This window comes from Ursus maritimus, unplaced genomic scaffold (assembly GCF_017311325.1).
Source record: "Ursus maritimus isolate PB19 unplaced genomic scaffold, ASM1731132v1 scaffold_23, whole genome shotgun sequence".
NCBI lineage: Eukaryota > Metazoa > Chordata > Mammalia > Carnivora > Ursidae > Ursus > Ursus maritimus.
Genome location: NW_024424786.1, coordinates 27,918,081 through 27,943,214, shown reverse-complemented (window position 1 = coordinate 27,943,214; position 25,134 = coordinate 27,918,081). Strand labels below are relative to the sequence as shown.

General features: G+C 45.0%; 1 protein-coding gene across 1 annotated transcript in view; it reads right to left on the bottom strand.

Moving 5' to 3' along the window:
• Positions 1 to 25,134, bottom strand: part of EXT2 (exostosin glycosyltransferase 2) — a 135,125-nt gene that overhangs the window by 94,972 nt on the left and 15,019 nt on the right. The window contains exons 5-7 of the mRNA XM_040638981.1: positions 14,573 to 14,768; positions 12,617 to 12,756; positions 11,231 to 11,324 (exon numbers count right to left, since the gene is read on the bottom strand). Of these exons, the coding sequence (XP_040494915.1) occupies positions 11,231 to 11,324; positions 12,617 to 12,756; positions 14,573 to 14,768 (430 nt within the window). The remainder of the gene's footprint in view (positions 1 to 11,230; positions 11,325 to 12,616; positions 12,757 to 14,572; positions 14,769 to 25,134) is intronic.

The window sequence follows — 25,134 nt, the reverse complement described above, 5'->3', positions numbered from 1 at the left end:
TCCTATGGATCACTTGAACCCTTACTGAAGAACTGAACACGGTGAATTCTTTACAAAACATAACAACACTTGCTAATTGACAGGTTATTGTTTTGTAAACAAACCTAGATATTTTTGTAAGTAAGTATGTAACAAATTTACAAAAGCTACACTGGGTTTCCTGTAATGAACAATCATTTCTCAGAAATGCTTCACAAATAGTCCCACTCTGTGGGAAACCAGCCCCAAAGAGTCAGACAATTCTTATACAGGCTGCAAATTAATATTTAACACTTCTATTAGAGAGGCCATTTCCTGAAGTATTGTCCCATACTGGGGACTCATTAGGAGGGATTAACCCATGTTAACGCCAGAGACAGCGCTCCAACCAATGCCCAAAGAGGAAACTGGCCAGCCCATCACGTATTTATGCAGAACTTCCAATATACTCAATTATTTTTATGTAACTTAGTTTTCCTAACTTAAATATTTTCAGTAAGTTTGTTAAAATTACACAATAAACAATAATACCCAGTGTGTTAAACTTCTTCGCTAATTACCAGATATCAATTGAGTCCCCCCAAAATGTATAAAAAAGTAGTTCCATCACTTTGGAGTTTGGGGCATTTTGTTTTATTGCTCGTTTCGTTTTTATACCTAACTACTCTCCCCACAGGAGCTACAGGACCAATAAAACAAACCCGTATATTTTTATTGTTCGCTCAATGAAAATCATTAATCCTAGATCAACAGCCATATAATTAGACTAACGTACTACAAAAACTCCTTGCTTTTGCCGCACCTCAAGTTAACTGGCTATTTTAAACTGAACGCACTGGCAAAACTGCTCATGTCCAAAACTATCTGAAAAGGGAAAAATAACGGGTTTGGTGCCAAAAGGGTACACGGCACTTAAAAGTACACATCCATTGGGTTTTGCTAATCTCTACCAATTTCTTCCTAAGGCTTCAGTCAGGAGAAGCGCAGGCAGACAGAAAGCACATCCTGAGGGCATATCCCACCCACCCCGGCCGCTCTGGAAATCAAGGCTGGAACACTGAAAGGAGAAGGCGGGCAGGGATGCACTTTCTGAAAGGCCTGGAAAAACATTCTGGTCAGGAGATGCCAGAGATTTTGAAGCTCCCATCAAGCTCCTGGCCTTGATCCAGGTAATGGTTTTTCCTTCCCCTCAGCTGTCTGCCGCGGGAGTTTTCCAGCAAAGAAAGAAAGGAAAAGTGGTAGGGAAAAGGGAGGAGCAGCTTCCAGTCCATGTCTCTGTAAGTGAGAGGGTAAAAAGGGCCAGGCATCGCAGGCTGACATTTATAGAGGGCCTGGCATTTCCATGGAGCACTCTGGAAGGATTACTGGGGGTTAGCAAACTGGTCTAAAAGGGCCAGCAAAGCAGACTGATGATAGTCCCTTTACATTTGATAAGCGATGCTGTGGGCAAAGACACGGCAAGCTGGAGCGGGTGAAGACGTGCGAGCAGAGGCCCAGCTGGTCAGGCAGCATTTACAAAACAGGTACATGGTACACCTGGCTCCCCTAGCCCTTCGGGGCTGCCAACTCACTTGCCGAAGCTTGAAAGCACAAATGGCCAGTGAAATGGCACTTTCTAATCGAGGGATAAAAATAAAAGCCCTTGGAAAATCCTCCCTTGCCTAACCCTCACTGCCCTGCCTCCACCAACCAAGAGAGCGACTCACCCGGCCAAGGGCAGGGTTCTGGACCTGCACAGGTTAATAATCTCGCTAGTCTTTGACCTCCAGATCATGGCCACACCACCCAATCCCTCCTGCCTGGCATTTTTCTTCGATTTTAATATCAGAAGTTTCACACGCTGGCGTGAGCTCCTGGACTCGGCAGAAAGACCCATATAGCTGTCAGCAAACTGATAAGAACTTTAAAATGACTCCGCGGGGCCTCTTTATAAAGAAGAGCCAAAGAGGCCCATAAAGAAACAGGGCAGGGGCCACGGAGACCAGCCGCTCACACTGGTTTAACGTGGCATTAAAATGAGCTACAGATTTATGGCGGCGTTTTAGCCCCTGCTCCAAATCATCCGGGGGATGAAGCTCTCGTCCCCACTCTCCAGCGGGATTTTAAATCTGGGACGGAGCTGGCCAGAAAGCAATGGGGGAAGGGAGGCAGAGGTAGCAGGAGGAGGAGAGGAAAAAAGAAGAGGCAGAGAGTACCGGGAAAATCATATAACAGAACTCAGTCTCTTTTCAGTGGGATGGGAACAACAGCTATTTCTAAAAGCTATCTGGCTGGTCCTCTTAAACACTCATAAAAATTCCCTTTATTTTTAGTTCTTACCCAATGAACTCAAGTTCTTCAACCATGCACCACCCAAACATCAATTCTGATTGTAACTTTTCTAAGTTTATTCTTTTTTAATTTTTCAGTTCCAAAAATGAATAAAATCATCATTTGGCAGAGAAGATATTTGAAGAGGGAAAAAAGACTCAGTACAAATTTTTTTCTCACTGGAAAGAAGAAAAAGTAATAGTACTTTATCCAAACGTGCCAATGAATTTTTTTTTTAAAGGCCAGCTAGAGAACCACTGATTTTAATCAGCCGTTCTGATCCTAACAGAAAAACAGAGAGGTGAACTGCCTTCATGCCAAGATGTAGAAAGTACACCAGACCCACAGGAATAAATTCTGTTTCAAGTTTCCAAGCCCAGAAGCAAATGCGTAATGCATCCATGCTGGTAACTCACTGTGGTTCCTCAAGACCTAACTCCATACCGGAAGGCTCCTTCCAATATTCAAACCCAAACCCAGGCAGAGCAATCCCAAGTGACTGCCAGCATGGAGCCAGCAGGCCAGAACCCAGATGCTTCATGATTTCACGTAATCAACAGGACTGCTCCACAGCGTCATTAGCCCCAGGTCGGAGATAGAAAAGGGAAGCTTCGGCAAGTTAAGTAACCAGCCCACAGTCACAGGTTAGGATTTGCCACACAGTTTAGGATTTGAATTCAGGTCTCTCCAACTCGAAAACCCATGTGCTTGCCACTACCAACCTTTTTCACACTTTTTGGACTAGGACCCACGCCAAGAAATGAATACATTTTATACTGCAGCTCACAAGTCATCTACATATATAACTGAAAAAGAAGTTTCTGGAAGTATTTATCTTCACTGGGTAATATGCTGATATTTGCCTTTCTATTATATTTCATTTAAAAAAAATAAAACGCCAGTCATCGCCCAATGAATGGACTTCAAGATCTAACTAACAAGTCATGACCCTTGGTCCAGAAAATACTTCAGTACCCAGTGCCCAGGCTCCCCTACTCCCACCCGAAATCGTCAGACCAGGAGTCAGGAGACCTGGGCTCCAGTCAGGCTCAACCCTGGCCCTAAAACTTCATTTTCAAGATCACCTGAACTTAGGACACCTGGGTGGCTCAGTCCATTAAGCCATGATCCCAGGGTCCTGGGATCGAGCCCCACATCCGGCTCCCTGTTTAGCAGGGAGCCCACTTCGCCCTCTGCCTGCCTCTCCCCCTGCTCGTGTGTGCGTGCTCGCTCTCTCTCTCTCAAATAAATAAATAAAATCTTAAAAAAAAAAAAAAAAAGGTCACCTGAACTCCAGGGCCTACGTGTCATTTATAAAATACGAGGAAAGAGTTGAGCAGTTTCAAAGGTCCCTTCTTTGATTTTGTTTCTCGATCTCCTTAATGAATACTGCTTTCCCCTCCCATCACCCATCATTTCACTCCTCTCCTCTCCTCACTGATCTCCTCTAGCCTCCTACTTCCTACAGAGTTCTTTGCCGGGGCTATTCAAAGTCCTTGCTCGTTGTGCTCCATCTTACCTGCCAAGTCGTTCTCACAGCAGCCACCCCGGGGAGGAGGTCAGTACCCTCCCAGAGCATCCCGTCCTCCTATCCGAGACTAGCTGGCCGTGAAGATTCCCTTCACCTCCGGTCTACTCCTGACTCTCCATGCACAACTAAGTGACAGCACTTCTGGCCTTCTACTGGGTGTATTACTGAAAGTACTCTCCCCAGCAGAATCAGGGCCTTTCTTAAAGGCAGGATCTGTGTCGTTCCCCCTGCTTTAAAAAAAAAAAAATCTCCCTCAATATGCCTGTATAATACTAGGAAAAGAGCAGGTGCTTAATACATATTTATTTGATGGGTTTGCATTATGAAATTAAAGACTCTAATTCTCCTAAATTTGGAGAATATTTAGGTGGGCTGCTCTAGGAAAAGCCACTGAACTAATTAAAACTGGCACCATAATAAGATAAGTGAGCATTTCCAGACCAGGTTCCACACACGACTCATTTCTGTTTGCCTGTGGACAAGGTGTGCCAGGGCTGCCAAGGAAAGCAGCTTTATGGTCTCTCCATCTGGACTGTGAGGACTTAAATCTCAGAAGCTATACAAAATAACTGCAAATCAGCGCGAACCTTAAAGACAGGGAAATTTACTTACAGGCCCTGGTGCACTATAAATTTGAGACAGTTCTATTAAAATGCTTTTCTTGGCTTCCCATCAGATACTTGGCAAAAGTCTTTTTCCAATAAGGTTCTTAATACTAAAGCTGGGGGAGAAAAAGAAGTGAAACACATAAAAAATGCTCTTCCTTAAGGGTTCCAATTAAATGAGTTTTTATTTTATCCTGCTTTAAACAATATACATTAATCAATCTGTTTCGCAACGTGGATTTATACATTCAGGAAAACTCAAACGCACAGAATCCAGTGCTATTGAAAAGAAATTATGAAATTCAGACTATCCCATAAAGTGGTCGCACTCAATCCCCACGGCTCTCCCATGGGCCAAAGAGCCCAGCTTTGTGTCAGAACCGTGGCTGTCTGTTTCACAGGAAGAACTGCAGGGATCAGGTCAACGTGTTTTGTTTAAGGGCAAGCAACCCAGTACGAAAGCAGAGATTGGGAAACACAGCTTGGAGTGACTTGTCAGGGCCAGAGAGTGGGGGAGAAAAGGAGGCAGGGAATATTTGGCATTTTTTAAAAAGCTATAAGAGTTCAAGTACATAAAAAAAATTTCAATTTCACAGGTGGGGGGATAAAAATGACAGACAGTACAATATTGATTCTGGAAATTAGAAGTGAAATATTTTCCATATTCTTCATAATATATTTCCAGGGATGCATCCAGCCAGCCCTAAATGTCTCAAGCGACCACTTTTTTGAGAAGACTATCCAATAATCGGTCATCTTGAATTATTGGCAAGTTCATCTGATTTTTTTTTTTTTTTTTTGCCTCAATCCAGGCCACACAGTTCTGTGATTTGAATAACGTTGTGGACAGCTAAAGAGAGTGTGCTCCTTGTCTGTCCCTCACATGGTGTGCGGTCTTGGGAGGACTACTTTATGGGCCTTTATCCTCAGTGTCCTCACATGAAAACATTCAGATTACCCAACTGCCTGCCTATCTCACTACTCTGTTTAAGCAGTTTGCTTTGTAAACGCGTGTGCTTGGGGTGAAGGAGGGAGGGGGAAGTGGACATGGACAGCTATATCACTGTCGATGGACAGGACAGGCAAGCCACCCGCATGGGGAACCTTCAGAGAATGGGGCTGCCGAGGTTTCTAGACATCTGAGGGTTTACACCTTTCACTGCAACATGAGACACTTCTTAAAAATAAAAACTTTTTCATTTTTACTAAGTTTTTAATTTTAATTCCAGTAGAGTTAACATGCAATATTATGTTAATTTCAGGCGTACGATACAGTTATTCAGGAATTCTATACATTACTCAGTGCTCATCATAAGTGTACTTAATCCCCTTCACCTATTTCCCCCATCCCCCACCCACCCCCTTCTGGTGACCATTAGTTTGTTCTCTGTGTTTAAGAGTCTGTAAAAACAAACATTTTGGACAAATGTTATAAAAACTTTATAAAGTATATTATTTTAAGAACCACTATTTTAAAAATATGTATGTATGTGCTAAACAAAATTTAAACCTTCACTTAAAGATTCAAGGGCATCACCAAGAATAGCAATTTCTGTACTTCCTCAATTTTAAGACACCCCATCAATAACAGCTTTAGTGGAAAAAGCAGAAACCATATTCAATGTTCAAACTGATGGCAAGTCTCATTTGGATGTCAGAAATCCAAAGTATGAAAAACAAACAAACATGTACTCTTTGAATCGAGGAATTCTGCCGTCTTACACTGACACACCCAGGATACAGTGAAGCCTGCAAGGCAGTCGGCCATAGACCCAATGTACTGAGACTTTTATTTCTGACATCGCTTTTCCATCTTCGCTATTCATGCCAGACTGGCAGATGACCCATCTCAGAGACCCTTTCTTATAGTCTTCCTGCCCTTCCAATCTGTGACTTCTAAGCTATCCTAACTATGAAAACTGGGTAAGTCACCGTGTTGAAACTACATGTAAGTAAAATAAAATAAATACAAGCCTCGTTTTAGGGGCCGTCCTGTGGACAAAGTGCGCGACCTCCGGAATGCACACACACATTTGCTGCTGAGTTCTGTTCTGCTCTCTCCTTTATGACAGCGAGGCCTAACTGTAGTCCTGGTCGGTGAGGGTGCCGCATGCCTGGGGTTTTATTTTCTTAAAAAGAAGTGTTTGGTCTTTTTCCCCATCAGTCAATTATATCTTCAGGTACTCCTCAGCAGCACAAATACTTGGTACGCTTAGTAGGAAAATACGAAGGCAAACGGAGATGGGTCAGTGTAACAGACTGAAAAGAAACTGATATTTTAACTCACCCAAGCTTAAAGGCCAGAGAGAAAAGAAGATGCTGACTATTCCTGCCACCTCAAAGGCTCCCAGTCAATTGAGTACAAAGAAGAGTTCAAAGGCAAGGCAGGCTCCTGACTTCCACCTCCTAGTGTGGCCGAGGTTAGAGGTCACTGCTGGTGGAGCCACTGACCAATAAAAGAATGTTTGGAAACTCCACTCAACAGATAAACCGCGGATCCATTTACGTCTTCCTCCCTATCCACACAAACATCTCCAACTATACAGTCCCGTGTCTACCCAGGCTTCCAAGATCCTAGATTGCTTTCTTTTCCACAGTCGTTCAAGAGAGACTGGGCAGATGGATGTTCCTTCTGACTACAGAAAAATGTTCAGTTGCATACTTCCTCCTGTCTTCCAATGTACGACAGGTGGTTGGTAGGCCTCTCCACTGCTACCTCGCCAGTAAATCTGTCCCTGACAACTTTAGTCCATAACTTCTCCCTTCCATTTTAGACCTGCTAATATACTTCAGAAAATGTGCATCATCTTCTCAACTTTCTCTGTGCTTATACCCACACATCACCAAGATGATGGGTGATTAGGCCTCCGTGACTGGGGATCACAGGTTTATTATTATCTCTCACCATCAGCCCTTGAAAAACCAACACTTAATTAGAGCTTCACTAAGTTAACTAGTTAATGTAGCTCGTGGGACAATAAAAGGTCAACTGGTATGTTGGCTTTATTCTGTGTAACTCTTACCCTCTACTAATTGAAAGAACTGGTTTTTAATTGACCCACAAAGAAAACCTATAAGCCTCCCCGAGCTTGTCTAATACTCTCATCAGCTTTCAGGAGTAGATAACTTATTTTCTTTAGGCCTAGCCTTGTACTTAACTTTATGGCTGCTTCGACATCACATCTAAGGTCAGAAGCAAATTTACTTATTTTTCCTTGCCAGGCAAAGTGTCTCTAGCTTGGTGCGTCCTAATGCCCAAGTCATGATGAAGACTTTCACCGTGGTCCCCACCAGTCACACTGCAACCTCCCTCATTCCGAGCTCTAAGCTGCAAAATGTCACTATAATATTTCCAACACCAAGATCGCACCCCCACACCACTGGAGTCAATTCAGAAACATAGCTCTGTTCCATCTACAGACAGCAAAAATCCTGTGCTCAGCACTATTTCCTCATCTGAAAGAAATAGTCTCTGGAGACCGACTACAGGACAATGCCAGTGAGAAGCACCTTAGGATTTCTTGGAAACATTTACACCGCCCAAAGAAAACGAGTCACTTAAAAGTGGATGGAGACCTCTGCTGGCTGCCATTGTCCCTGCAGCTTCTCAAGCTGGTTTTCAGCTGCTGAGCAAGAAATGCGGACTGTTGTTCGAGCTCAGCTCATTCTGACCTGCTCCACCACGGGCTCTACAGACATCGACTACTGATACAACAGGATTTCCCTAGAAGTTTACGCCTGTCTTACAAAGAGATCTGAATTTGACCTCCCTAAAGAGAATTCACTGAGGTGTAAAAACTTTGCAGAACCAAGTGTGTGCTAGTTTTTCAGCCACTCCTGCCAAGGTCCGGTTAAATCGATGGACAGTAAACAGAGGACAAAATGACAAGCAGACTCTGCAAAGGGTCCTAGAGAACAAAAGAACTCTCTCTAATCTTAGATGAGACCTTCACTATCAATAGGCCGGTGGTTCCCAATCAAAGCAATGTTGCCCCACACCTGACACTTAACAGTATCTACAGACTTTTTTGGTTATCACAGCTTGGGAAAAGGCTGTGCTACTGGCATCTAGGAGCTGAACCTCGTCATCCTTATACCTCTCTGGGAATTAGTTCAAGCAGTTAATTTCACTTTTGGTTGAGATCAGTCCAGTCTAGAAATCTGAGATTGACAGAAGAAAAGATGTCGTTTTGGGGCACACAGAATATTCATGGAAAGGGGAGCAGGACTCCACGGGGCACTGCAGTGGAGTGCTTTAGAAGGCCTGAAAGCAGCGGAGAAGAGGGACATGAGAAAGACGAAGGAAGACTTGGAAAAGGAGGCAGGCAAGTGCCAAGACTGCCGTTCTCTCCAAGTTGACAAAATGTGGGGCACTCATCACCCGAGGAGATGACTGGCCCTCGGGCCTAGAGGCGTGCAGCAGAGAAGAGACAGCCACTTGGTCATTCATGCTGTCAAGGACAGTGATATTCTTGCTAAGGACAAGAGGTTCACAGACTTTTTAAACAGCTGAATGAAATGTGAGAGAGATCTCGCCAACCCCATCATTTCACAAGTGTGGAAATGAAAGCCCAGTGAGCTTTGGTGACTTATCACTGTCAGATAAATTCATAGGGACAGAGCCCAGGGCTCATATCCAAGTCTTTTGACTCCAAGTATATCTCTCTGAACCCAAATAACCTCAAAGTGCCCTATTTTTAATGACCTCTATTCATTCCATCTCAATGGTTCTACGATTCGGAGCCCAGACTCAGAAACGACCAGCTGTGCCCGTCTCAGACCTGTGGTTCCCCAGCCTGCTCTGTGGAACAATGGCATTCCAAAAGCTGGCCGTGAGAGCTCTGCTCCAAAAACCCAGTGGTTCTCCTTCCCAACACGATGGTGCTAGGTTTTTACTTGGCCTTGTCAGACTGGACTCTTAAGATGGCATCTGACTTGGCAGATGACTCTCTACTTAGTTATTTATGTTCATCAATCAAGATGCCAAAAAAGAAACACCCAGAGCTCAGACACCAGGACTCTTCTTCTGTGAAAAGGAATATTTTCTTCTATACAACTTGTAAGAACCATAGGTTTAGATGAGGAATCTAGAGATCTCCAGACAGATTTTCTAATTGACTGAAACTCAGATGAGGCCAGTAGTCAAGTAATAACTGAGAAGCCCGAATACTTAAAATGAACATGAACAGCTCTGAAAAAACAACAGGGAGGCTAAAATCCAACTGTGCTTTTTTAAAAAGATTTTATTTATTTGAGAGGGAGAGTGTGCGTGCACAGAGGGAGAGGAAGAGAGCATATTGGGAGAGGGAGAAGCAGACTCCCTGCTGAGCAAGGAGCCCGACGCAGGGCTGGATCCCAGGACCCTGGGATCATGACCTGAGCCAAAGGCAGATGCTTAACCGACTGAGCCACCCAGGCGCCCCGTGATTTGTTTTCCAGTCTCAGTGCCAACATGTGTTACAGATGAGGTCACTGAGGTCCCGAGAAGGCAAATCCCTGGCCGTGGGCAGAGTGGGTGCCCGGCCAAGAAGGCAGGGGCGCAGGCAGTCTGCGGGCAGCACCTGCACGGCCGGCATTGTCTGACGCGGCTGTCTCCGTGGTTTAAAGTAATTGTGGTGGACTCAACACATCCGCTAATTTTCACTGCCTCCTAAAACCCTAAAATGACGATTATGACAATTTTTTTTTAAATAAAGGCATAGTCACTGTAAGATCAAGAAGATGGGAGACGAGCTGAAGAACAAAATGCGGTCCCAGAAGAGCAGAACGAGACGCGGTGGCCGGCTCTCCGGGCCCAAGCAGCCGCTGAGGAAAATCAGCTCAGAAACACCCGAGGTCGTCCGCTCGGAACCCCAGGTGGGGGCAAAGACGAGGCCAGAAGCAGAGGACAGACTGAACGTGTATCACAAAGCGGTCCGAAGCCCAGATCCCCGCCCTCACCCGGACAGAGGCCTGACACCCTGGCAAGGTCACAGGCAGGGTCTCTGCCGGGGCTGCGGGTGCCAGACAGTCACAGACCTAATGCTGAGACGCCTCCAACCCCTCTCCTGCTCATCTCCTACAAAGATAATTTTGACAAAAATAAAAACCTTAAGAATCTACTAAAAAGAAAAGAAACCACAAGCACTGTACCACTTTCGGGTAGTCTTTTTTTTTTTTTTTTTTAACTTGCTTGACATTTCAGCTCCACTACATTTCTCTCTGGAGAGGGAAAAGCAAGTGAAGCAGGACTCTGGGGCCCCCGGCGGCACGCTGCAGACCGTGGAGAGCAGCCCAGGGGAAGGGGTATAAGGAGGAGGATGAGAAACCGGACAGTGAGGCAGGGGTGCGGCACCCGCTCCAGGGACAGGGAGCACCCCTCCGTGAGGGAGGCCGCTGGAACCGGGCACCTAGGCCAGCTGCCCCGACCACTTTCTCCTGGTCAACAGCTACTCAGAAACATCACCCCGAAATGACGCCACTTCCTGGGCTGCCTTAGTCATGACAATGGTCACCTGCTCTGAGAACCACCCTCCAGAAAGGCTCAGCTTTGCCCTGAACACACGGCTACACCATGACCCTAAAACATAAAAACAGACGCTCACCTCAGGGGAGTTTTTAAATCTCTGAGAGTTACTCCCTCAGACGTCACCTGATGCGACCCACCTGAGTCCGCTTTCCTCTCTTCAGTCCGGTGAGCGGGTGTAGCGGAGGAAATAACCCCGCTCATGCATTCAGCTCTGTCGACGTGTATCCCCACCGTGCAGGCCGCCCTTCCGAACCACCCACGTCACCCCCCCCAAGGACACCACCCCGGGCCTCTTACCTGCCGCTGCATTTCTTCAATCTGTCTTTGCGGGATGCTCTGTAGGATACCGTACACGTCGGACATCTTTTCTTCCGGCACAACCACAGATGCTCTAGAGACGACAGCAAGACAGTTTCTATACACACGGCCCTGTACACAGAGCACCTCTACACACCTGTCCCGCTACGTCCTCCTGAGCAGAAACAACACCCGCACCCGCCTTCAGCACTCCCTCCGGTGAGCGGCCCTTCCTCGTCCTCCTCTCCTCAGGGCCCACCTTCTCAAAGGCGTCCTCTCGCCCGCTGCGTTTCCTCACCTTCCTCCACGCCACCCGTGTGCTCCAGCCACGCTGGAGGTGGCTCAGCACGTCTCTAAGATAAAAAGAACTACACAGCCTCGATTTTCAGGCTGAATGAGGCCCCCCCGTTCTGGCCTTCCACCGCCCTCTGCGCAGCCATCTACGACGGCACTTAGCCCACGTTATTAGATCCCAGCCTCCTCAAGAGCTGAGACTGCATTATTCACAGTAGACTTTCCATAACTACGAGATGAACGAATGTACAGAGGAATGAATGCTACTCGCATTATTCAAATACCCACAGTGATCAGACATGAATAGAAATATCAGAATAGCTAGCTGGAAGAGGAGAAAGTAAGTAAGTATCTGAGGCAGAGTCAAGCCTGACAGGTGCACACAAAAGGAGCTAATTTTCAATAATCTTGAACCGCCAAAGTCCTAGGGAAATGAAACAATGTGAGACCAGAGGGCTCTTCCATCATTCTAGCAGCGACAGCCATAACCAAGCGGGACCCATGTTTGTCACACGGAGGCACCCCCCTCCAGCTAGGAGCATTACGCAAACTCCGAAGAGTCTCTAGAGCACGCCTCATTGCTGTGGCTACACATCTCACCCACGGAGCTTTGCAGTGCAGCGTTCCTGAGGGTAAGGCCCAGGCGTTTTCCAAGTCCTTCAGGTGAGTATACTCTGCACTTACAGTGGAGAACCACTGCGCCTGACCAAGGGCCGCCGAACATGTTTGGTAAAAGGCCAGATAGTACATATTTTAGGCTTTGCAGGCCGTATCACCTCTGCCACAACTACTTAGCTCTGCCACTGCAGCACAAAAACAGCCAGCAGATAATATGTGAGCGAATGGGCGTGGCTGCGTTTCAATAAAACTTTATTTACAAAACCTGGCAGCTTCCCATATTTGGCCCAAATGCCTCAGTTTGTGAACCTCTGCTCTAGGCCCACAGACTAACTCTTTTCATGGAAAATACAGCAAAACAATCTACAGGAGTAGTTCTCAAACCTAGGTATGCATTGCAATTACTGAGGGGGCTTTCAAAACCTAATATACACAGAACCACTGGTGTGAAGTTTATTAGAAGGGAACACTCACCTCTTCCAGTCCAGAACTTCAGAGAAAGGCAAAATATAGGAGTCCGCAATGACCACTGGGACACAGCCAGCGCGTAAGACGTCACTCAGTACCGCCTGGCCCAGCCGAGCACCACGAAGGACCACACAGAAAGTGGCCTCCTACAGGAACACAAGCAGAGGCAGGGGATCACAAACCAGTTTCACTGGTCCACTTACTCTGATCGCTGCAGATCATGGAGTTCTTCCGAGGGCTGAAGCCAAGCGCTACTGAGACATCCCGACTGAAAATGCTAATGGATAAAAGCTCACACCAGGGTAACTGGAAAAGCTTAACGGGCCGCAATGCTTGGTATTTCCACTCTTCAGTGTCATCTCAATGCCGCTACTGGTGGCATCCGACATGTCCAGAGCCAACGTCCAAGTCTTCTCTGGGCACTCAATAATGTGACCTCCCACAGCCGGATTCCCCCCAGCCCTAGTCTCCCATGTAAACTCACTGTGGCCCGGGGGCCGAGCATTGCTTCCAGAGCTCCCTCGGCCTACCTCAGAGCAGAATTATTTGTCTGGGCATGGCAGGCTTTCTAGAGGACGCCCTAGAGGGAAGCTATCAACTTCATCTCTCTACTCCTTGTGGCATCAAACAGTGTGCTCTGTACATAGAAGATATTCATTTCATGAATGCGGTGACTTTGAAAACACACGGATATGTTCTTAGAACAATAAATCAAACAGAAGGCAAAGTCTCAAAAAATTTCTTCTCCCCTCCCTCCCTCAAGCCTAGTCAATGTGGGGATCATTTCAGAAAATGAGAGACATACAGGAGAACAGTTTCAACAGGTAAGCCAAAATAAGAAGCGATCCTCTCTCTAACACCCAGTTTCTCCCAGTTTTTGCCTCTTCAGGAGGAAAAAAAAAGATTAAAAAAAACAAAAACCACTGTTTCATCTTTACAGCTAGAGAAAAGGAAAGTTCAGAAAAAATGTAAAGAAACTCAATATGCCAAACTCCTCTGAGGATACGCGAGAAAGCAGCAAGGGCTGAAGAGAATCAGTCATGGCACCCAGAGGTGCAGGTGGGCAGCTCAGCCTGCCCTGAGAGTCGGCATCCAGATGTGGACACACGTGCTGATAACCATTTTTCCTGTCTAGACAAAGGTTACTATAAATACTCCTGCTCACATCACCACTGTTATCAGTCAGACATTCCAGAGGAGATGCAGCACTCTCTGAGAGAAAGTATTTTAACAATCTCAGCATGGGCCAGCTCTCTTTGGAGACTGGGGAAAAAAAAAAAAAAAAAAAAATCACACCAGCTCCTTGCTATTTCTCCTTGAACTATTTTAAATATTTCAGGGAACAAAACTCACTTTCTCCTTTCCTACCCCCATGCCCTTGGAATGTCAAGCATCCTGCTTATGCTTAAAACATCCCCCAAAGGACTACTCTGCCCGGGATTCTGGAAATAGTGCCATGTCCATGACTCAGGCAAAGGACATACTACCAGCAGGACAGGGCGAGGGTGGCAAAACACCAACAGACAAAACAGTAACAAAAAATGAAAACCTTCCATTCCCAGCAAACGCTGACTGCGGCTTTGTGGGCCCACATGTCAGAGGATACAAGCCGCCACGTTCCAGAAGGAAACTTCTCTGGACGGGCTTATGAATACAGGGATAAAAGTAAAATAGGTTTGCCCACCTCTCCGTAAACCCATCTCAGCTGTGGTTCTGGAGTGTAACGAGTGTCTGAAAGGAGCAGGAGCACTCAGAGGCCAAGCAGCTCTGCACAAAACAGCACGCCAGACGCGGACGCACGTGAGGGCCCGCGCGGCCGGGAAGGAGCAGGACTGCGTCTTCTTCTCCCCTTGGGTCAGTGCCCTGGCTGCGTGGGGAAAACATGGCCTGCTGCTGGGGTGCGTGCTACTTCGCGGAAGGGACCGCTCCCGAGCCCGGAGAGCGTGATGGGCGGACACTCACCTGCAGCACCTGGGGGTAATCGTAGACCTGGTGCTCGCGGCAGCGCTTACGCACCGAGAGGACGCCCTCTGACAGGTTGGTGCATTTATCCAGTACTAACACCGACTCCCCGTGTTTGGCCTGGAGGGCTTCCAGGTCTTCTCTGTACTCGGGGTGGACAGCCATCTGAGAGGACAGGAGGAAGTACCGCCGGGGACTGCAAGAGAGCAAAAAGTGTGACTGGAACACTGCCGCCAGCCTGCTGGTCAAGGTAAGACAAGCTCGGACGTTCAACTTATGGCAGGAAGTGGGGTCTTCGCATCACTAGATTTTCTGGGAAATCACACTCTGCAGCGTTGCTCAGTATTGACAGGATTATATACAGTAAGAACATAAGGTATGATTCCGTCACGTGCCATCATTAAAGATTTTATGGGGGAGAAGTTCAGGTTTTGAGGAAATGCTTGTAATATGCCAAGCTTGGGGGGCAAGCTCTAAATACCTATGTGCACACGTGGAAAAAGAGAGAAAGTGACCGGCTAACTACTTGGAAGAACCATCAACGTGTTATCATTAGATATAGCTGAGGTCTCTAATCCTAAAAGTAACTGAGAGCTGGCTGCATCCTTCAAATAGGAAGAGAGGGAAACAGTGGGCAGCACCGGTGGTCAAACCGGAAGAGGTGAAGGACTGCTTCCGGCTGCCGAATGGCCTCCTCGGCCTATGGAGATGCTGCAGGGAAGACAGCCCCCATCCTCAAGGCCACCCGCACAAAGAAAGACTGAATTGGTGTTAAGAACAACAAGTGGAGGGGCGCCTGGGTGGCTCAGTCGTTAAGCGTCTGCCTTCGGCTCAGGGCGTGATCCCGGCGTTCTGGGATCGAGCCCCACATCAGGCTCCTCTGCTGGGAGCCTGCCTTCTTCCTCTCCCACTCCCCCTGCTTGTGTTCCCTCTCTCGCTGGCTGTCTCTGTCAAATAAATAAATAAAATTTAAAAAAAAAAAAAAAAAGAACAACGAGTAGAAGAAACTATCTGCACCAAAGGAGGGAACAAGTCTTAACATCTAGATAGCAAGGACGTCTGAAAGAAAATGGAGTAAAGGAAGGACTTCCATGGGTCTGGTGCCATTTAGATCTCCACAAAAGACAAACACACGAACACAAAGTTAGTAAGCCAGAAGTCAAGGGGGCCTTCTGGGGGAGGCCAAATGGTAAGTAATTCTCTTCTGGAAGGCCAGAGTCCCACAGGGCAGAAAGCTTACAGACAAACACCACCTAGGTTGAGGGACCACTAGCAATCACCATCAAAGACATGAATAATGTAAAGCAGGTTCCAGGAAGAAGTGAAACACCCATCGGACCCAGAAGCAGAACTCACATGAATCTACCCCCCACTGGTCTGCACCAGGGAGAGTTCTGGGGGGCGCTACATCTCACAGACAATGCCATCAGACAAGCTGACGCGAGTCTGCACATAAGCAAGGACCAAAACCTACACTCTGTGACCCCATCTCTCTCTCTTACTTTTTTCCTTTTTTTTTTTTTTTACTTGCTTGGGGAGAAAGGAACGGTAATTTTTTTTTTTTTTTTAAGTTTCTTAGATTTATTTGGAGGGTCTACCTGGAGAACACCTTACCCATACATCCACAGCCGAAGAACAACCATTCTCTGACTGGAAAGGTCATCACGGTTTACCCAGCACGAAGCTTCAGGGCCCAAACACACAGAGCAGCGAGTGGAGAAGGAAATGCTCCCCTTTCTAGCCAGCTCAGCTACAGAAACTCCAGAAACCACAGCAACACACCCCACAGCCAGATGGCCTTCAGATACTTAGAACCCTCTCTTCTTAGAACCCTCTGAGTGGCTGAACTACAAGCAAAAGGTACGTCCCCCGCCACAGTTAAGAAAGAAAAGGATGCGCACGTTCCCAAAATCTCACTAACAGCAAGTAGCCACAGGAGGCCATTGAAATTAAACTTAAAATTCAGTTCCTCTGTCACACCAGCCACATTTCAAATTCTCAATGGCCACATGTGGCTAGTGGATACCTCGCAGCAGAAATACAGAGGCTCTCCCAGTGCCGAAAAGGTCTATTTGATAGAGCGGCCCCTGACGGTCATTCAGACCCAGACCACAGGGTAAAGGTAAGTGGAGAAAAGAAAGACATCGAATAGCAACCCATCGGGGAGTCAGTTTGGAACAGCTGTACAGACTGGTTCCTCTCATCCTGGGCCATTTCCTCCTAAGTTACAATTTACTGAACAATATGCTGAATATTTATAGCTAAAAGTAGTCCTTCTAGACACTGAAATAGACTCTTGGATTCTGTTCCCAGCCCTGACCCTCAATAATTTTTCTTTGGTAAAAAAAGCATTACTTTACAGAGGGACGACTTGGCGATGGAAAGATCACACCTAAGCACCCTTGCAGATCCCCTCGAAGTGAACGCCATCTCCCTTCAAAGCATTTCTGTAATCAAACTTGTCTGTTTAAACAAGAGAAAGACTGACAGGCAAACTCACAAGACAAGCAGGGCTTAAAACCACATTAACAATGAAAGCTTTTTGGAAATGGAAGAGACTGGGTTTTTTTTTTTTTTAAATTTCAAATCAGAAAACTGCTCAGTAACAAGTTATAATGAAATCAGCCATGCATCAAGTTAGGGCTGAATGACCTTTAAGGGTCTTTCCAATTCCCAGGACACTGGTTCTACGATGGATCTCATGGAGCACTGGTATTTGCTGGATGTTTCTGGGGACTTTTTTTTTTTTTTAAAGATTTTATTTATTTATTTGACAGAGAGAGAGAGAGAGAGCCAGCGAGAGAGGGAACACAAGCAGGGGGAGTGGGAGAGGAAGAAGCAGGCTCCCAGTGGAGCAGGGAGCCAGAGGTGGGGCTCGGTCCCAGGACCCTGGGATCACGCCCTGAGCCACAGGCAGACGCTTAACGACTGCGCCCCCCAAGCGCCCATGTGGGGACCTTCTGTTTAAGTGCAGCTGCTAGCATAAACCTGGTGATGCTCTGCGTGGTCTAGAATAAGAACACACATGCCAGTACCCAGGAGGGTGCCCATGCAGAAAAGTGCAGAATGTTGGAGTTCTAGAGAGAAAAGAGTGGTACTACATGGTGTGGGTGGGGACAGAAATGACCCACCCAAGTGTTGAAGCCTTTCTAGGGTGAAGGATTCTACTTGGGAAAGAGCTGGGAAGTGGCCTGGGTATGAGAGCCCTGAAAGGGTACCCAAAGTTTCGGCACTGGGGGCAGGGTAAAAGTAGCCATGGCAACCCAGTGGGATGCTGGAGACCAAGTGAGGTTAGGAGGGCATGCGGGAACCCCAGGACTGAGTGTTAGAGCCTGGACTGGCTGAGAAGGGTGCCAGGTTGTGGGAAGGGTGAGAGCAATGGTGACATCACCCCTTGCTGGACCCCGAGAAGGCTGAGGAGGGTATCTGCTGGGGCAAGTGGGGAGAATACAGCAGCGGGAGCACAATGTGGGGGAGTCTGAGTGGGGGTGAAGAGGGCATCTGGGCGGTGATGGGGCAACACAGTTGGTTACGTGCAAGAGGGTTGAGCAAATAAGTAAAGATATTGAGGATAAATGGGAGCCAGGTTTCTCACTGTCAGAGAACGGAGTTACAAATATGCAAAGGGAGAAAACCAGAATGCTCCTGCAGTGCTGGATGGAATTGCAGATGGTGATAAGAATGCATGGTTTTCAATGTACACAGATAATACAGAGACCATCCATCTACACAGATACAGAAATAAATACAGCTGTTCGTGGGCAGTGCTCAAAGAAGCTTCTGAATAATGAAGGACTCCAGTTGAGTTTCACTGTTGAGAAACAAAGTTCTATTTCAGATATGCAGTCGCCAGGATCCCGACACCAGATCCTCACTCCACCGTTACTCCATTTTCAGCATAAATGTGCAGATGTGCACAAGAGGCTAGAAACGTCCCCCTGCTTGCATGCTGGTTCTCCCTGACCTGACAGACGGCTGAGGGAGTGTGCCCATTCTAGTTTTAAGCAAACAAAATTGTAAGGTGGATTTGTTTTACTTGTAACGACTAAAATTACTAGCTAGGACTTTCATGTTTCCTCCCAGCAGTGCTGAAACCTAAGTTTAAGTAAAATCATGCTGAGAACTTGAAGTCTCCCTCAACAGTAACAGTGGTAAACTCCCAATTTAGTTCCCTTCAGAGAGACAGTGACAAGAATTCCAGCTGAGACCAGCACAGCTGTGAGAAGAAGCTATCAATAGCAACAATCCTCAGCTTCCCATTGAAAAAATATTGAGAGAGATTTAAAATAAAAATAAAAACAAAGCTCTCACTACTCTGTGTAGCCCTCAAGAGATGTGGGAATTCCCTCAAAAGGCAACTCTCACAAAGAGCAACAAGTCCAAAGCACAGCCGTAAGGTCACCCACCCCGCCTCCGCCCAAGTCCCTGGAAAGGGTGAGGAATCTGGGGTCTGTCTTTGCCTTTTTTTTCCTTCTTCTTCTTCTTCTTCTTTTTTTTTTCTTTCCGAGAAAGGGGAGTGTTGTTTTATAAAAGAAACACCACAACGTCAGGGCCAAACTGCAAGCTGGAGGGAAGTGGAGTGTGGGTCCAGCTGGGCTGTAGAAATCCACAACTGGCCAGCAGAGGGAGGACGGCGCCCCAGGCATCTTCCCCCTCCTGGCAGATCTGTTCTTCCTCCGTCCAGTTATTGAACGCAGCACTTCAGAGCTGGAGACTTTAAATGATCTAGTTAGAGATCTTAATTTCAGTCTAATTATACGTAAAAACCAGGGAGATGAAGTTACCAAGAAAATACCACCACGATGCAGTTTAAATCTTTGAAAGAAATTGCCTGAAAATAATTTTTACTGTTCAGGGGTGGTTTGTTCTCCTGTTTTTACTGAATCTTTTCTTTTCAGTAGGTATTTTCTCTAGGTCAAATCTGAAGGGAAGGAAGAGTCCTAAAGCAATATAAGAAAGCAAGATTATACGAGAAAGATTAGATAATAAAGGGAATAGAGTTCAAGCGGTCTTAAGAAAGAAAGGCCCAGAGGCAGCCAAGCTGAAGGGACAGCCCTGACGCTCCCAGGCTCCCTCTCAGCCTTGCCCAGGCTTTCTCTACCGTAGCACTGCTGCCACGGGGAGCCCACAATTCTCTGTTGCACATTATGCACTGCAGAGATTTTTGTGGCACCCCTGGCCTCCAGCCTCTAGATGCCAGCCTCTAGATGCCTCCAGCCTCTAGAGCACCCCGTGCAGAACAGAGTTAACACACCAGGTCTGACTGCTCTCCTTTGAAAGGCTGGCTCTTGGCTGTGTATGGGAACTCCAGTATCAGAGGAGTTCCTACCCTCCCCAGAACTGGTAAGAGTGGCTTCCTGTGCCCAAACTATCTGTACAAACAACATGGTTTATGTTGCTTGCTTTCTGGAAATCTGAAATACTGGCACATGCCCAGCAGAGACTATGCACGTGACTACCTCCCAATGAACACTGGGCTCGAAGAGTCTCTAATGAGTCCCCTGATAAGTAACATTTCATTCATGTTGTCACCACTCGTTGCTGGGGGAATTAAGTCCTGTGTGACTGTGTGACGCCACCGGGAGAGGACCTTTGATGCCTACACCCGGTTTCCTTGGACTTCACCCCCTGTACCTTTTCCCTTTGCTGACTATGCTTTGTCTCCTTTTGCTATAATAAATCATAGCCATAAGTGTGACTATAGGCTGAGTCCTGAGCTTCTAGGCAATCATCGAAATTGAGGTGGTCCTAGGGACCCCTGACACACACACACCCTAACTCACAGCAGTAAAAAAAAAAAAAAAAGGCTCCGTATACTGCCAAATGTCTCTGGGGAGACCAAATCAATCCCCTCCCATGTTGAGAACCACCAACCTAGCTATGCTTGGTCCAAATAGGCCTTTAATAAAGGTTTGATCTGAACTGCAGTGAACTGAATTAAACAATTTCCAGAACAACTTCGGGGGTGGGGAATAAAAGTAAAAGGTTAAAAACAACTTTCAAAAATCACACAACTGATTTAAATTTAAGTAAACGTTCACAGAAGCAGCAAGTAGAGAAATAAGATCTTTTTTCTAAGTTCAACAGACTTTTCTCCACTATTACAGTTTTATAATATCTATTATAGTGTATTTATATTATATTATAATATCTATCATACCTAGTGCTATGTAAATATGCCAAATTAAAATCCCAGATATGTGACAGAAACTTGTACCACCCCAAAGGGTACCAACTGGGCTCACTCACAGAGATCATCACCCTTTCTCATTTACAGAAATCTAGTCTCAAAACAGCATCAAAGCTAAAATTAAAAAGTCAGGAAACAACAAATGTTGGCGAGGATGCGGAGAAAGGGGATCCCTCTTACACTGTTGCTGGGAATGCAAGCTGGTGCTGCCACTCTGGAAAACAGTATGTAGGCTCCTCAAAAAGTTGAAAATAGAGCTACCCTACAACCCAGCAATTGCACTACGGGGTGTTTACCCCAAAGATACAAACGTGGTGATCCAAAGGGGCACCTGCACCCCAATGTTTATAGCAGCAATGTCCACAACAGCCAAACTATGGAAGGAGCCCAGATGTCCATCGACAGATGAATGGATAAGAAGATGTGGTAATATAAACAATAGAATATTACTTAGCCATCAAAAAAAATGAAATCTTGCCGTTTGCAATGACATGGATGGAACTAGAGGGTATTACACTGAGTAAAGTAAGTCAATCAGAGAAAGAAAATTATATGATCTCACTCATATGAGGAGCATAGGGGAAGGGAGAGAAAAATAAAACAAGATAAAATTAGAGAAGGAGACAAACCATAAGAGACTCTTCACTATAGGAAACAAACTGAGAGCTGCTGGAAGGGAAGGGGGTAGGGGATGGGGTAACTGGGTGATAGGTATTAAGGTGGGCACATGATGTAATGAGGACTGAGTGTTATATGCGACTGTTGAACCACTGAACTCTACCTCTGAAACTAATAATACACCATATGTTAATTAATTGAATTTAAATTTTAAAAAAAATTTTTCATTAAAAAAAACCCCACCGCATTGAACTATATCCTTTTCTCCAGTCTACAAATCCTCTGTAAGAATTATTTTGTATTTTCATCTAGATGATGATCAAAAAAAATTAGTACAGGCGTGCTTTTGTTCATATTTAATGATAAATACTGCTCAGAGTTTTCAATGTCCAAGTCTGTATTTAGTGGGCTAATGGGAAGAGAAGAAGACTTAAAAGGTAAATCTGGTACAAGTACAGTAAAATGCTAATTGCAGAACCTATGTGATGGGTATACACATATTCACTATGCTGTCAAATTTTTTAAACACTGCTGTCTGGCTTTAAGATATTCATAATAAAATGTTGGGGAAAATATGAATCATGCATCTGTACCAGATGAAGATAAATGATGTCACAATATGCTAAAAGAAAGCTTCCTCGTCATTCAAACAGAAAAAGTGGTGGAGAGAAGTACATCATCACCCCACAGGCAACCAGCATAGGCATGCCGAACCCCCAAAACCATAATTAATTCTATATTCACCTTAAAAGACACAATTCCGTTTCAAAGAAAAAGCCTCAGTTATCATATTGTTAAATGAGAATATTATTAGTTTTGTAGATTTGTTTGCATTTAATTTGTAAATCTGTTTTAATTTTGGAGTCATATAAGCACAGAGAGTTTAAATTGTTTTTTATCTGTACTGATTCAAGTTGCATAATTTAAAAAGTAATTAAAATGCAAGGGACCCTGAATATACCAAAACAAACAAACAAAAAAACAAAACCTTAAAAAAAAGAACTATTACCAATTTCAAAGAACATTACCAATTTCAAAACTTACTACATAACAGCAATCAAGACAGTGTGGTACTGGCATAAGGACAGACATATAGAGTAATGGGACAGAACTGGGAGTCCAGAAATAAGCCTATATATCTATGGCCAGTTGATTTTCAGCAAGAATGCCAAGATCATTCAAAGGGAAAAGAACAGTTTTTTCAACAAGTGTTGCTAAAACAACTGGATATCCACAAGTAAAGAATGAAGTTAGACCCCTCCCTACCTCACACCACATATAAAAATTAATTCAAAATAGGGGCTCCTGAGTGGTTCAGTCAGTTAAGTGTCTGACTCTTGGTTTCAGCTCAGGTCATGATCAATCTCACAGGTCCTGAGATCCAGCCCCACATCCGGCTTCGTGCTCAGTAGGGAGTCTGCCTGAAGATTCTCTTCTCCCTCTGCCCCTCCTGCACAGGCACTCTCTCTCTTTCTAAAATAAATAAATCTTTTTTAAAAAATTAACTCAAAATAGACCAAAAACCAAAATGTAAGAGCTAAAATTATAAAATTCTGAGAAGAAACCACAGGTTTAAATGGCCTGCTAAGATTTGTGATTTTGGATTAGTCAAGGGTTTCTTATGTATGACACCCAAAATATAAGCAACCAAAGAAAAAATACATAAATCAGACTTCATCAAAACGAGAAACTTTTGTGCATCAAAGGACACCATCAAGAGAGTGAAAACACAACCTACAGGATAGGAGAAAATATTTTGCAAATCATATATCTGATAAGCGTCTAGTAACTAGAATATATAAAGAATTCTTACAATTCAACAAAACCCAATATAAAAAAAAATGGGTAGATGACAAATTACCAAAACGATCCTGAAAAAGAAAAAGAAATCAACCTGGAGGGAATAACAATTCCGGATTTCAAGCTATATTACAAAGCTGTAGTCATCAAGACAGTATGGTACTGGCACAAAAACAGACACACAGATCAGTGGAACAGAATAGAAAACCCAGAAATGGACCCACAACTCTATGGCCAACTCATCCTTTACAAAGCAGAAAAGAATATCCAACGGAAAAAAAGACAGTCTCTTCAACAAATGGTGCTGGGAAAACTGGACAGCAACATGCAGAAGAATGAAACTGGACTGCTTTCTTACACCACACACAAAAATAAATTCAAAATGGATTAAAGACTAAACGTGAGACAGGAATCCATTAAAATCCCAGAGGAGAACACAGGCAGCAACCTCTTAGACCTTGGCCATAGCAACTTCTTACTGGACACGTTGTTGGAGGCAAGGGAAACAAAAGCAAAAATGAACTACTGGGCCTCCATCAAGATGAAAATCTTCTGCACAGTGAAGGAAACAATCAATAAAACTAAAAGGTAGCCTATGGAATGGGCTGATATTTGCAAACAACATATCCGATAAAGGGTTAGTATCCAAAATCTATAAAGAACTTAAACTTAACATGCAAAAAACAAAAAATCCAGTCAAGAAATGGGCAGAAGACACAGACAGACATTTCTCCAAAGAAGACATGGACATGGCTATTCTCTCTCTCTCCCTAAAATAAATAAATCTTTAAAAAATAAAAAATAAATAAACCCACTGGAGTATATACTTTAGAAGAGTGAATTTTACAGTAAATGAATTATATCTCAATTAAAAAAACCAAAATAACAAAACAAAAAGTCAACCCTGTGAGTCCACTAACAGAAAAATCCAGAAAGTTGATCTAGGCAATAAGTTCATGAACTATTAAGTCTTTCTTTCTACTTGCCTAACGGTAGAAAAATGTTTCAATCTCACCTTATCTAATAAAATTTGCTATGTCTAAAGTAAGTTCCAGAATTTGGTCACCAGGCTATGCAGTACGACACACATACACAGGAAAGCAATGTCTTCACTTTGGAAGAGTTCTCTTATTTCTCAAAGAATCCATAAAGGCTTCTAAGGGGAAGTTTGGGAGGCTTTGCAAACTATTTCCTTAAGACTCATTTCTGAGGGGCTCCTGGGTGGCTTAGATGGCTAAGTGTCTGCCTTGGCTCAGGTCATGATCCCAGGGTCCTGGGATCGAGCCCTGCATGGGGCTCCCTGCTCAGCAGGGAGTCCGCTTCTCCCCTCTCCCTCTACTGCTCCCCCTGCTTGTACTCTCTCACTCTGTTAAATAAATAAATAAAATCTTAAAAATAAGAAAAAGACTCATTTCTGAGACCAATTGCTACCTGTGGGTTTCTAAATCTCACCCTGCATGGTATTTCTAGTGTGGCAATACACAAACCAGTCACCTTCACACGTGAGCATACAGCACACAAGAATACTATCATAACCACCATGTTCGGTTAAAGCTTATTGAGATTCTCACCATGAATTAGCGCAATTTTAAATAGACTACATCAAAAAAGGCCAGACGCAATGCCCTGCACATCCATGCTGTCAGCTCTTTTCATTGTTCACTCACATGTCAACAGTATGAACCAATCATGTGACAGGCACAGCGAACATGGCAATTAAAAAGAACAGACCTGGGAGGCACCTGGGGGGCTCAGTCAGTTAAGTGTCTGCCTTCAGCTCAGATCATGATCCCGGGGTCCTGAGATGAAGCCCTGCGTTGGGTTCCCTGCTCAGTGAAGAGTCTGCTTCTCCCTCTCCCTCTGCCCCTACTCCTGCTCGTGCTCTCTCTCAAATAAATAAAATCTTTAAAAAAAAAACAAAAAACAGAAAAACAGACCTGGCACCAGTCTCACC